Source organism: Lissotriton helveticus, chromosome 9 (genome assembly GCF_964261635.1).
Source record: "Lissotriton helveticus chromosome 9, aLisHel1.1, whole genome shotgun sequence".
Lineage (NCBI taxonomy): Eukaryota > Metazoa > Chordata > Amphibia > Caudata > Salamandridae > Lissotriton > Lissotriton helveticus.
Genome location: NC_136070.1, coordinates 926,863,409 through 926,877,427, shown reverse-complemented (window position 1 = coordinate 926,877,427; position 14,019 = coordinate 926,863,409). Strand labels below are relative to the sequence as shown.

General features: G+C 45.6%; 1 protein-coding gene across 1 annotated transcript in view; it reads left to right on the top strand.

Moving 5' to 3' along the window:
- The window catches only part of LOC144782017 (calcineurin B homologous protein 2-like), a 129,784-nt gene that overhangs the window by 45,359 nt on the left and 70,406 nt on the right, over positions 1-14,019 (top strand). The window contains exons 3-4 of the mRNA XM_078661130.1: positions 303-383; positions 8,884-9,005. Coding sequence (XP_078517256.1) covers positions 303-383; positions 8,884-9,005 — 203 coding nt within the window. The remainder of the gene's footprint in view (positions 1-302; positions 384-8,883; positions 9,006-14,019) is intronic.

Here is a 14,019-nt window from a genome sequence, read left to right as displayed (position 1 = left end):
TATTCCTCCCCATACTTCTTCCCTCCTTTTCCCTTTCATTCATTATCCTTCCTTTATCTATTACCATATTCTCCCCTTTATTTGCTTCGCCCATCACCTTCATCCACATTTTCATCTTTTTTCAACATTTCATCTGTTCTACTTTTCTGGCTCCTCTTCTGAACTTTCCTCCCATTTCCCGTCTTCTTCCCTTCCACACTTCTTCCTTCTCTTCCTCTCCACTTTACTTATTTTATTTGTTTCTTTTCTGTCGTTATGTTTTCCTCCCTTGCCTTCCCCCTGTCTCACCGTCTTCTCTGCAGTAAACAGAACTTCCTTTGTATCGGGGAGCTGGCAGTGAACCCGCTGGGGGACAGAATCATCGGCGCTTTCTTTGGCGATGGGTAAGTTAACAAAGCCTCGTTCATTTGATTAAATCTACACAACTGCAGCCGAGGGCCGCCAAAGCTGTTTGGCGCCTGAGGCACTTGGGAAAATGGGAGTAGTTGCCTCCTACTCCTAATACAGGTTTACATTTGTACTCTCTGTCCTCCACTACTGATGGGTGGGGTAGTTGTCATGGATATCAGTTAGGGGTACCCACAGCTAGAAACTGGTGCGCTTTTCAAGGCATTTAGCACCATATTAGCTATACTGGTCTTAGGCAGGGCCACTAGAATTGCGATTGAATTTTGGGGCATATTACCAAGCTTAAGCGAAAAATATCGCTAAGCTTGGTTAGCGGCTATATTTATATCGCCGTGCTTCGCCTATTTTTATCGCTTAGGAGCCTTGCTATTATCAAGGTTTATCTCCTAAGCGAAAAAAAAACGGCCGAAATGCATGAATATCGCAGAAAAGTCAGCGATATTCATGCATTACCGAGCAAATACACTTAGCCATGTTATCCACCTACCATTGGATAACATGGCTAAGAACTGCTCTGGGTAGGCGTTAGCTTTTGGAGATAATCGCGCTTAGTGCGATTATTTCCAAAAGTTGGTAATAGGAGTTAGCACGCCCACTTTGCATGTCATTAGCGCTATATATCGCTGACATGCAAAGTGGGCCCCCAGAAGCTCGCTATCTCCTACTAGCTGTCGCTAACTGGTGTTAGCGACAGCTAGGTAATAGGGCGATTAAATTATCGCCGCTTTAGCGGGAAAAATTCCCGCTAAAGCGGCGATAAGGCCCTTGGTAATATGCCCCTTTGTTTCTAGCTCAAATTGTTCAAAAGGTACTAAAAATGCAGCAACACGTGTTGCTGCGCGGTGGAAGGTCCTTCTCAAAGGTTGACTGATCGCCTTTCTGTTGCTTATTGCTATATTTGGGTGTTAAACTGGTACTAATGAAGTACAACCAATGCCTAGACAGTGGTATCAAGTTTCGAAATTGCGAAATAATGAAGTAATACTAATACATAATGTGGCGGACTATGCCGCTTAATTTGACTGTTCTTGCTGCATAATTTACTCAACTCTGCCACATAATTTGGTCAATTCCTGACACATAATTCCAGTGGCCTTGGTCTTAAGGGGCATGTAGGCAGTAGCAGGGCAAGGAGTTATTTACTACCTGCAATTTTCACTCCTCGCAGTCCGCCTAACACCAAAAGTATGCAGCAAATATGAGGCTGTTGTGGGACTAGCATTGAGACCAAGGAGCGACCTACTGATTTCATCATCATTCAAAGCATGTGTGAAGTCACTTTTTCTACACTTGACATTATGGCACATCAGCGCTCACCAGGCCTGTCAGAAACTTTGGTGGGGCTCAGGTCACATGCGTGATATGGGGGCCTACTCTGGTTTTATGGTAACACCTAGCAGCAGGTAAGGTTGCCTCCCTTGTTTATAATTTATAAATATATTTAGCAGTGGTTGCACAAGGCCCTTTAAAGAGTGGGGCTTTGGGCAAATAGCCCCGGCTGCTCCCCTTCTTGTGACAATCCTGACAGCCATATTGTTTGTGTCCTTCTACGACTTAGAGCTCAGTGGCAATCACTTTCTATAGGCAATGGGAAGGCTAAATGTCTCTGGATACAGAGAATGGATTGTGTAGTTTTTTACTGCTATTGGCAATGGATGGGTGGTTGTCATCTTCTGAAGGTGATGGTTCCATTGATTGTCTCCTTCTACAGGACATGAACTGGGGTACCTGATTCACCCCACGGGTGGGAGCCAGAGGTGGCGCATCTAGATACTGACAAGAGCAGGGTTAGAGATGGAGCAAGTTGACTATGGAATGGTTGTCTCAGAGATCAGTTGTCTCACATTAATGAAGACAGCCGGGCTGCTTGGTTCCTACTCAAAGAGAAACTGGAATAGTTTCATCTTCTAAATAATTGTATCTGAGGAAACCCATACCTCCCAAACACGCAGCGCTCTAGCAGGTCTTGTAAATCTGGAGATATTCCAAGAACTATATACAAACCCAAAGCCTGGTCCAAACAAGATGCCACCTTTCCCAGTCTTAGCCCAGGCCGGGTACATCACCCATACAGCCCCACGCAATGCCACAAGCACTACGTCCTGCTCAGCTCTCAAATGACCCACCTCTTGGTGACTTTCACTCTACTTGCCTTTATGTGGCAGATCCAGGGGTACTCAATCCGGTAGGTCTACCCCATCTGTGCATTTTCCGGGAACATGTTCGCAGGAAAAAACATCGCAGGTTTCAGGCCTGCTGGGTACCTTCCCACCCACACAGTTTACTTTTCTGTGTCCTGCCTGTTCCCATTATGTCTTACAGAGATTGGGCATTTAGAGTATGACCCTTTTAGATTTTACTTGCATCTTCAGTCCAACTAGAATCAGACCAAAGGTTTTGGAATCTTACCCCAGGATTTCATACCCTGCTCTGTCTCCAATGTAATTTCCCACTCTCCTTTCCACAACAGAGTAAGACCCCCTGCAATTACATATTGTTATATTGTGCACTTGGTATTTGTATGGTGTAGCACTTACCAGTTCACTTGCCTCTTGGTGCTTTGCGCAGTCATCATTTGTGATTTATCCAGTCGCGGTTCTCCATAGGGGCATTTCATACCCAACCACATTGATCTGAGTGGGTGGTTTGAACGGTTGGGCTAGTGTCACTGACATGTTGTGTAAGGGGAGGGTATCCTACACCTTCCAACTTAGCCTACGTGAACGTTGATCATGTAGTTGCTTTGCTAGTAGGGTTGCCGTAGGTCTTGAGAATCTCCACCAAACCTCTGCCAATGATGACAGTGCTGTCATGCAGGGGCAATGGATCTTGTGCCCCTCCAAACGGTATGGGTGGTTGCGTGTCAAAGTCTGTCAAGTGAAATCTTGGAGTATCTGCTGTTTGTATTGCTGGTCTAGGTCCTGATCCAAACATGCAGCCATGGGTTTTTTCTTGAGTAGAAATACAGATCTCTTTTCAGAACTTCAATCAGTCACATATTTTGTTGGCCAGCACTGTCTCGCTGGTGCAGTGAAGCTTTTCTGCTCCCTCCAAGACCTCAATTCCTACATGACTGCCCATTTGGAGGCTCTTCATTGGCTTCCAATAAGAAAGAGGATACGATTCAAGGCCATGGTTTTGGTGCATAAAGCCCTGCATGGCTCAGGGATTAGCTATCTGAAGGAGAGGATCCATGACTACATACCTGTTCGCGCCCTGCATTCCTCTTCTGAACACCTGCACGTATCTGCCAGCTTAAAACAGGCGGCAGATAATTTTCTTGCTTAGGGCACGTTAACTGGACCAAGCTCCCTAGAGAGCTGTGCTTAACATGGGACCTTCCCGTCTTTAAGCAAAAATGACTTGCGGCAGATTTACGTTTCCTGGCGCACCCCTGAAAATCAGCAGGGATGCGCCAGGAAAGATGTGTCAAGCAAGTTTACCCTTGCGCCACCACATATGCACCGCATTTACAATGCGGCGCATCATGGCGCAAGGATAAACAGATGAGTGTCGCATCTGCCGGCGTAAGGTTGGTGCAGTGCTGGAGTTGTGTCGTGGGCGCGACACAACTCCAGCCCTGTTCCAAACCTGCCTATGTCCAACATGGTGCGTCAAGCCTTACGCCTGCTTCAAGCAGGCGCAAGGTTTTGACCCAGCGGGGTAGTAAAAGTGACTGAATGAAATCTTGTAGATTTCACTCTGCCACTTTTGCGAGGCGTTCCTGCGCCGGAACACCTCCCCCCCCAATGCAGGTTTCATGTGGCGCAGGGCATTACAACGTGACGCTTCTCCCTAGATGTGTCACGTTGTAAATACCCTGCAGCATGGTGCTGGCTTTACGCCACCGTTGTGTCACAGAAGTCACAGAAGTGACGCAACGGGGGCACAAAAGTGGCGTACGGGGCTTGTAAATGGCTTTTCCGACAATCTGCACAGGTCTTATCTGTAGGTGCCTTTTGTCTTTTAGTGCCGGGACACTTATGGGAGTAGCTGTGCACTGTATAAATCTATATAACATAACATATAACATAACAGTTGTTATCATACTGACCACTCTAGATCAGGCCTTCCGCTTCATGCTTCTTTATTGGAAGACTGTTGTCTTGGGTAAAGGTAACCTATACGCAGCCTTCGTGGACTTGAGGTCTGCTTTTGATCTCGTCCCGAGGGCTGGGTTGTGGAAGTGCTTATTAGAACTGGGCATGCCACCCCCCCTTGTTCGTCTCTTGGTGAACCTACATGCACATACCTATGCCCAGTTCCGCTGGGGCAAACCAGGGGAGGTGACGGATAGGTTTCCTGTGGCCAAAGGTGTCAGGCAAGGGTGTGTGTTGGCCCCTACCCTTTTTTCCTTATATATTAACAGGGTTACCAAGTATTTTGAAAACCATCCCACGGACACTCCGACTTTGGCCGGAATGAAAATTCCCCTGCTCATGTTCGCTGACGACACACTCCTGATTTCAAAAACCAGACAGGGCCTTCATCAAGCCTTGTCGAGGTTTGAGTTTTTCTGCAGCGAACATGAGCTTGAAGTGAATGTGTCTAAGACCAAATTCATGGTTTTAAGAGGTCATAATCAAATTAGTGCAAGGGTAACTATGGGGGGTACCCCATTGGAACAAACCAAGTTTTTTACTTACTTGGGTGTTACTTTTAGCGAGACCCTTAGTTGGTCCCACCAGGTTGAGCTTATGGCCCTAAAGCATTTGCAGATAGGTGGTGCGCTGATTAAAGAGCACAAAGGCTCCTTTACCCGGCCAATTTCACCACTAATTAAGATATATGGCTCAAAGGTTCTACCCTCAGTTTTATATGGGGTGGAGCTATGGGGCTTCAGCAAACTGGATCCCTTGAGATCAGCCCAAAACAAATTCCTCAGGATGGCAACGGGTCTGCCCCAGTCAACTCCGCGGATTCCGCTTTTATATGATCTCGGGTGTCAACCGGTGGAGGATCAAGCGAGATTCCGTCCTCTGGCATTCTGGCGACGTCTATGGACAACGCCGGAACTCCATTTTTATGCCAGGGCCTGCCTGGAGGTCAAAGATCGTCCTGGTTCCTCAAACATAGGCTGGTTTAAGGATTTAAGCTCTACCCTCTCCGCCCTGGGGTATGGTGATTTGTGGTCTGGTCCTGAATTAGCAACCTTTCCCTCCAAAAAAGACCTAAAATTGCACTATTGGGACTGGGTGGTTTATAATAGACACTTGAGTCTGTGTTCCAGCAATATTACAAGTCTATTTATTGTTTTTAAAGACATATCCAAGCTTGAACAATATTGGGACATGATAACAAAGCCCCTGGATCGCAAATTATTCCACCAGTTCAGATGTGGCTCGCTGCCTCTAGGGGATTTCACTAAAAAGTGGGGTTCTGGCGGGACGGGGCACAGTCCAAACTGTCTTGGTCAAGGAGAAAGTGTAAACCATTTTTTGTTTGTGTGTCCTTTGTATACAGCCCCAAGAGCCAAATGGTTAAGCCCGGTTTGTAGATGCCTAGGTACCCGCTCGGCTGTTGAAGCAAGCAGAATTTTAAAAACTAACCTGACCCCAATAATAGTTGTGGGGGTAGCTAAATATTTGGGGTGGGCTTGGTTGCTTAGAACCAGGTTCATCAAAAGTAAATAGCTGGGGGTTTAATAATGTTTGCTTGCTTACCTGTTAATGACTAGTTCACTATATCTGATGCTCATTGGTAATTTATGTGGTAATGCCAATTTTGTACTCATTCATAGAAGCCTGTATAAGTAATTTAATATTGGTTTTAGATGTTTTTAATTATGTATTTACTGTATTTTATGTCTTTTATGATGCATCAATCGAATAAAGACTTCTTGAATTGAAATTGAAATACTGACTAGTCACTAGTCATTATCACTGCACCACTGTTTCTCTGCTTCCCATAGAACATTGGTCAGTGTTGTACTCAGGTTAGTCACTAGGGGCCATTATTTCATTTGTTTCTGTTCTGACTATGATCTCACAGCTCCATACCTTGAGTTATCAGTGTGTAACTCTTTAACCTATATTGGTGTACCCCACTCAGGACCTCCGACTCTCTGATTGGCCAATGAGGTATCATTGCTGTCAGCTCTGTTCACCCTTGACCTGTACACCAACAGATTACAGTTGGCACACCCAGGGTTTTAAGTGGGACGAAAAAATTGGGAGGTCTCTCAAAGGGGCGTTGTCTAAGTAATTAAGGGCCTAGCTTAAAAACACCTATGACTTCATTGTATATAATATTGACAATGCTTCTGTTCTAAAATGACGAAACTTTGAAAGAACTGTAACGAGTCTCTTCGCAGTTACATCACAAGCAGCGAAGGGTCGTACTGCTGCAGAATTAAAGATTTCTTTTTTCAGCCTTAGGATGAGGGCAAAAATGGAGAGCCCGATAGGGATCCATCTCAGCACCTGCTTTTTAGAACTGCCGGTGCTCAGTACTGGCAGGACCCGTCTCACTTAAAGCCCTAGACACACCCATGGCACCATTAACAGCAAAACGCGTCATCCAAACCGGCTATTTGGATATGTATTGGCACATCAACAGGATATCCACATTTTATCACAAGCAGTCATGTCAGTATCGTTCTGATCAACCTAGCTTAAACAAACAAAACCCACATGCACACTGCATTGCATCATAGGTATATAACAGGCTAATGAGGCTTCTTCACAGAACATCTAAGCTAAGGCTGAGTAGTAACAATCATGAGTAGCACCAGAGGATCAAAACTAAAGGCTAAGGGGTTGATTTTTTTTTTTCTTGGTGGACGTCCCGCCATTCCGCCAGATGGATGGCGTAAATTATTCCATCCCCATAGTGGAGAGCCGCCCCTACTGATTTTTAAATGACCGCCAATCTAGCAGTGATTTATAAAACCATTACCAGGAACCACCGTCACTGTGGTTTCTGGCAATGCATGTTACTCTGTGCTAGGGGGCGGCATAAGCAGGACTCAGCCCAGTAGCACAGAGTAATTTTTATTTCTCCTGAAATGAGATTTTATTTTTGTAAAGAAAAAATATAATGCTCTCCTCACCATGGAAGCCTTCTCTCATGGCGGGGGAGCATTATATAATGTTTTTACTGTTCCTTGCTGTCAGGTTTTACCAAGAGATAAGACACAGTAAAAAAAGAACTACATTTCTGCCCATCTAAATTGAGCAGCTGGACATGTAGGTATAACTCCAACTGCCCTTTTCCCCGAGGGCCATCGGAGTAGTTTGGCCAAGGCGGAGGCAGAGTAGTCTCTCCCGTGACCAAAATTAAAGGTCCACCCACATTTAAATCGGGCGGGCGGACCTTCATGCTGGCGGAATGTGTACCCCATTGCTGTCGCGATATAGTTTACATACCACCAACATATAAATCACCCCCTAAGTCCCAAGGCACACACATCCATATGCATAGACCCTTACTACGACTGACCACTTAATTCGGATGCGGCTGATAACAGAAGTTACTGGCCGAATTATGAGATGCTCACTGTATTCACAGATGTGTTTATTTTCACATGGAAATTTTGGCTGCAAAAGACAGCCAAAATTTCTTTGTGAAAATTAGAATAAAATGTGGAATTACTGGGCTAATCAGATCCATTGGCTACCAGCAGGCAAGAGGATTCTCTTTAAGTAGCTTGACATTGTTTAAAAGGCTACACATATGATGGGACCTCTTTCCTTGAGGAATAAGCTCAGAAATTATTGAACAGGACGCCAGCTGAGGTCAACTGATGCCGGTCTCTTGGTTCAGGAAAATATAGACTTTCTCGCGCTGGGGGTGGAGTATTTGTGGTGCATGTAGCTCATCTGTGAGAGAATCTACCAATGCTGCTGCGAAAGTCCACAGATCTTGGCCAGTTCAGTAAATCCTTCAAAACCTGGCTTTTTACTAGATAATGGTGAGTTAGAGTGTGACTGACCGTATCTGGCCAGGGCACCTCTTTAGGCAATCGTGCGCTTTAGAAATCTAAAATAATGACAATAATCTGCAATTACTGATTTCCCCTGCTAATTCCTCATTCCTAAGGGCACCCTGAGGATCCAATTTGTAACTCCGGGGGTGGGGAATATCCAAGCCATTTTGCAGCCCTCTCTTGTAACAAGGGTCAAAATGCTGTATAAAGATCCATCACTGAGTTGGACACATCATGCTTGTCCCACTAGCCAATGGAAGTCATTACTGAAACATACATTGACCAGACCATTCTTCGCTACCCATCAGCTTTATCCTATATATTGCAAAACAGTTGCTGTGTGTATTTGAAAATGAAGAGACCAGTGCAGGCTCCTAAACGCTCACAGTACTTCAGGTGCGTACAAATGGTGGAAGTGCATTATAAAATTGATGGTAATAGAACATTCAGCACATCAGATCCTTAAATCTGATGCCAACAGATTCATATTCTTGAGCCCATAGTTTCTGAAACTTGCTGTTTCATCAGTGCGTTTTGTTTCCTTACAGAGATTCCGTCGACTTTCCGAAATTTGTTCGAATTCTTGCACATTTCCGTCCTATCGAGGCAGAAAACTCCAAGGAGCCCTGCACCCCGGAGCCCATCAACAGCAGGAGTAACAAGCTAAAATGTGAGAATTGCACTGTGCCTTAGTGTGGTGGTACAAAATTGCTTCTAGCCTTAATGGAATACAGGGAAATTGGTTGGGTTGTACAAGACCACCATAACTGGTGCTCTATGAACCCCTGGTGCGCCTTGGTGCAACTGCTACTATATCTGCTGCACTCATAATAGTTAGGCCTCTGCAAGAGAGCCCTTCTGATCTAAGAGACAGTGACTTGGATAGCATGGTGGTAGCCTGGTGGTAATTTTCAGATTACAATTCCCCAGAGATCTGAGGGACTGGCGCCTCCGTGGGTGGGTGGATGGTAGGGGAGATGAGGGGTGAGGGGAGAGGGAGATGGCTATGAGTGGGGTGTGAGCATTTCAGAGTTATATCCCATAGTAAAAGGGTCACCTGAAGGCACACGTAGAATTATGCAGTATCCCAAGACAACACTGTGTGACACTGTTGACTGAATTAGACTAAAAGAAGCAACTTATGCTACATATTATGCAACCAAGTATGCAGCAGGTTCTGTGGCATTTTTTTCCTAATTTCTTTTTTTTTGTACTGTTCAGATAGAGATACAAAGTACAGCATTACAATCCATGCCAAAACACAGTGCAAATAGATCTTAAAGCTTACTCGGATCACATGTTTAAACAGCAGAGTTGCAAAGTTTGTATCTCTCTCCGGTGTGACTAGGAGGGAAAGGGAAGAGTTAGGAGGAGGGAGAGAAAGCCACACAGCAAGGCAGGAACGGATGGGGATCCTGTAGTAGTGACTCCACTCAGGCCCCCATGAAGGCATGACTTGGGCGCATCCTGCAGTGAACTCAAGCCTCATCTACAGGAGCTCCACATGCGACAAGGCGAATTGGCATCTAATCTGCTTCTCTCATGTACGTAGCAGTAGCAGTGACCTCCACCCACTCCTCAGCCCTTTTCCTCAAATATGACTCCAGGGGGGACCAAATACCTTGAGGATGGGACCTCAGGGGCAGTGGCGGCCAGCACCGATCGGGTGTTGGGGTGGAGGGTGAGGGGGTGTAAAGAAATATATAAAAAACGTACCTGCTTTCTGCATCTCTCCTCCGCGTCCCTCGTTGTCTATCCCGGCCAGAACAGGAAGGAGGAAGCACCAGTCTCCCCATAGTCAATCACAACATTGCAAAGCAGCGTTGCGATTGGTCTGAGTGCCATGGTTCGGTGCTCAGACAGTCAGTGGGAGCCTGGGCATGTTCTCTACTCAGGCTGTAATGCAGCCTGAGTGGAGAACATGCAAAGTGCTCATGAATGTTTGGCCGGCCTGAGACGGCTGGCCAAACATTCATGCGCACTTGGAGCGTGCAAACCACTCCTCCACCTGCTCCTGTGTGAGCAGCTGCAAGGCTGCTGTCTTAGCGGAGGAGCTGCCACTGCTCAGAGGCAACAGTACCAAGTAGGCAGTTAGTTGTTCCTGACACTAAGTTTCATCCTGGAGCCAATCAGTCAGTTGCGGCACAGGGCGGCGAACTCAGTGCTTCGCCACCTGCCGCTTAGTGAGCAAAAGCAGGAGTGCAGTCAACTTCCGCTTTTCCAGGGGAACTTCCCTGACATTCCCCAGCAGCGCAACCCTAGGCGAGTGCTCCAACTGGAGACCTGTGCTTTCTGCAATGGTTTCGAAGACATTGTGCCAGAATTGTCCCACCCACAGGTAGTCTCAAGCTAAATGTAAGAAACTAACGCATCGTACTGAGCATCATGTGCAGCATGAGTCCTCTCAAAGGCCCATCTTGTGCAGCTGCTCCAGGGTGCGGTAGAGTCTGTGGAAATACTTAAAATGCACTAGGTGCAGCCGGTAATAGGGCTAGAGCGCCCAGGACTGAGTGCAACAGGAACACTACTGATCTTCTGAAATGGGAGTAGCAAGGGCATCAGCCCACGCCTGTCTAGCACCAGGGATCTGAACCACCGCCGCCTCTTCCATACCATCCTACAGTCTCGTGATGAGCTTGCGTGGGGAAGGATTCGCAAGGATGGCTTCGAAGCCCTGAAACGTAGGAGTTGCTGCAGGAAAGGAATAATGGAGTGCATGGACCGCCACTTGCAGCTGATAATATGTGAACATGTCTAGCATAGTTGTATCTGGACCCTGCAGGGCCCGCTGCGGTGTAATGAAGCTGCCATCTGGATAGATGGCACCCATGGTGGTGAGTTGCAGCTGGCACCATTTTCTATGAGTACCAGTGTCAAGTGTGATGAGAAAAGAGGGATGTCCAAGTAGCAAGATTGAAGGGGCAAAGAGACTATGCATCCGACTGTGTCAATTGCCATTTTTGGGTGTCTGGTGGTCTTGTAAAGTGCCATCCGGTGGAGGCAGGGGGCAGCATGGTCATGTTCAAGCACAGTATGAGCTTGAAATTTTGTAGGGTATAGCCAGTAATGTGCAAACTGCGGCTGCGCTCGATAGAGATATAGGTCAATATCTGGTGCTCAGAGTCCACCCTGCTCGAAGGGGAGCATAAGTATCTCCCACGCAAACCTGGGTTGTTTTCCTGTGCACACAAGCTCCACAAAACGCAACCGGAGTTGTCACCAGAAACACCGCTGCAGTGGGACATTTAAGTAACAGGTAGGGGAATATGGGTAAGACAATCATCTTTCATATGGCCAATCTGCCGGTCATTGATAACGGGAGCTTCATCCAGGTTTCCAACCGCCCCTCCAACCAAGTCATCAGAAGACCATAATTGGTGCTCCAAAGTTCATCAGGATCTCAACTCAGTTATACCCTCAGATATTTCATTGGCTCGTCTGCCCACCCCAGCCAGAACTCCGAGGTGAACTCCTCCGTCTCTGCCATAAGCGGAAAGATCACTGACTTCGCCCAATTTATAGTAATCCCAGATACCCCCAAATCTAGTGAATTCCCCGATCAAAGGATCCAGAATGTTGTGTGGATTCTTGACATATAGTGTGACACTGTCCGCATACATAGACACAAGGACCACACGGGTGTGAAAGACAGGCCACGCTTGGAGTGATGTTGTCGGAGTCAGGTCGCAAGCGGCTCCATAGAGGTTAAGTGACATTAACATCTAGCTGTTAATAAAGGTCAGCAACACACATAGATATTGCTACACAATTAAACCAATTAATTAATGATTTTGTCTTGCATTGATACACAGGTACATCATTTAAAAAATACTATTCTCTTTACCTCCCATAGTTTAACTAATTTGTGTGAAGCATAAACATACATCGATACACACCTTGTAATAAAAGGTGTGCCTCGTTTAGTCAGCTAATTCTAGTTTTATTTTAAAACTTGCCCTTTGGGGCTCAGTGTCGAATTATCACCAATTTGTACCATAAAGTTTCAGTAATCTCCCCTTTCCTTCAAGAAACACTATTGCAGAACAGTTCTGTGCAGTACACATTGTGTAACGGTCTCATTACAAGGCACTGTAAGGTTCAAGACATCAGGTCTTAAAGAGATGTAAACTGTTTTTGTCCTTGTGAATTTGTGAACATTCTTTCCACCCTATTTAAAGTGTAGTGTAATATGTAGGATATCTATTTCCTGTTGTAGACAAAAACAGTTTCCTCATACATCTGTTAGTGATATTAAACACCATCTGGCTGGAGTTCTCACCTCTTTAGTACCTGAATGCAGGGGAATTGTATCATTTGAGCTGTTTGAGCTAAAAGCACATTTTTTGCAGAATATAATGGATTAGGCGGTGCACATTCAAATCCATAATTACATGGAACATAGAAGTTCAAAATCTCATGATTCCAATGGCCCACCATATTCACATATCAAATAGAATATCACCATCTCCTCTTGGAATCATTAGACATTCTCCACGTTCTCAGTGCAAAGTAGAGTTTTTGAGGATTATATTTAAAGGGGATATCTCTACCAGAATGGCACTTTTAGCAACGTTCTGGTGGCGATATGGCGCTCTCCATATTTACAAAATACCTTTAGGCCACTTTTTGTGGCTTAACACTGACTTGTAAATAAGGCCCCTTTAAACGCATCTCTTAGCGTGAAAGGGCGTGCAATGGGTGTTGCTGTGGGCGTTCCACCACAACACCCATTGCTTTTGACACGGCCCCATATTTACAGAGAGGTGTGAATAAATCTGACGCAGCGCAAAAACTAACGCCACTGAATAGCAGGCAGTAGAATGGTGAAACGAGGAGAAATACTTTTATTTTTCCTCATTCTGCAGCACACATAGAAAGAGCAAAATGTGATTAATGATTGTTTATGTGCAGGAAGGTGTCCCTTCCTGCACATAAACAATCATTAAATAATAACAATGTGTTACTTCTGTGTGTTCTGCATTCTGCAGCACATATAGAAGTAACAAATCCCCATTAGTGATTGTTTATGTGCAGGAAGGGACACCTTCACGCACATAAACAACCATTTACTATACAATTTAGGGTAAAGCTGGATACTTTGTAATATCCCAATTTCTCCGTCCGACGCCAGCGCGTCTCCGACTCGTCTTGGTAAAATAAACAAAGGACGAAAAAGCAGAGCTCGTTCTGGTGCAAATTTCAGCGCTTTGTTTTCATTTTCAAAGAATGAACACCCTGCAAGTCCGCATGACGCGTTTCGCCTCTAGCCAGAGGCTTGATCACATGATGTAATATCCGTGTGAGAGGAGTAGGCAAAAATGTTTAATAACTGCTACATCCGCCTTCTGGTCTGCAAACAATTATGTCATCTCTTCGTTACATGAAGGCAACATATCTCCAAGACCTAACACACTTTAGCACCTTATAGCAAAACCTATCCTAGTGGTGCATATATGAAGCCCTGCAGCAACTGTCCATTTCCCCTTTTTACCTCAGACTCAAGAGAGATGGGTGATGGTACCTAGGAATCTCCCAGGTGACTTCCTGCCTAGTCAAAATGGCGTCTGTGTTTACTTGTAAGTTGAATGCCCTCTCCCGCTGAACTACAGTGTCAGCTTGTAGAGGCTCTTTAGACAGGGGAGAGTTCACCTGTGTCCCTCTAGGTAACTTTGACCTTTCTAATG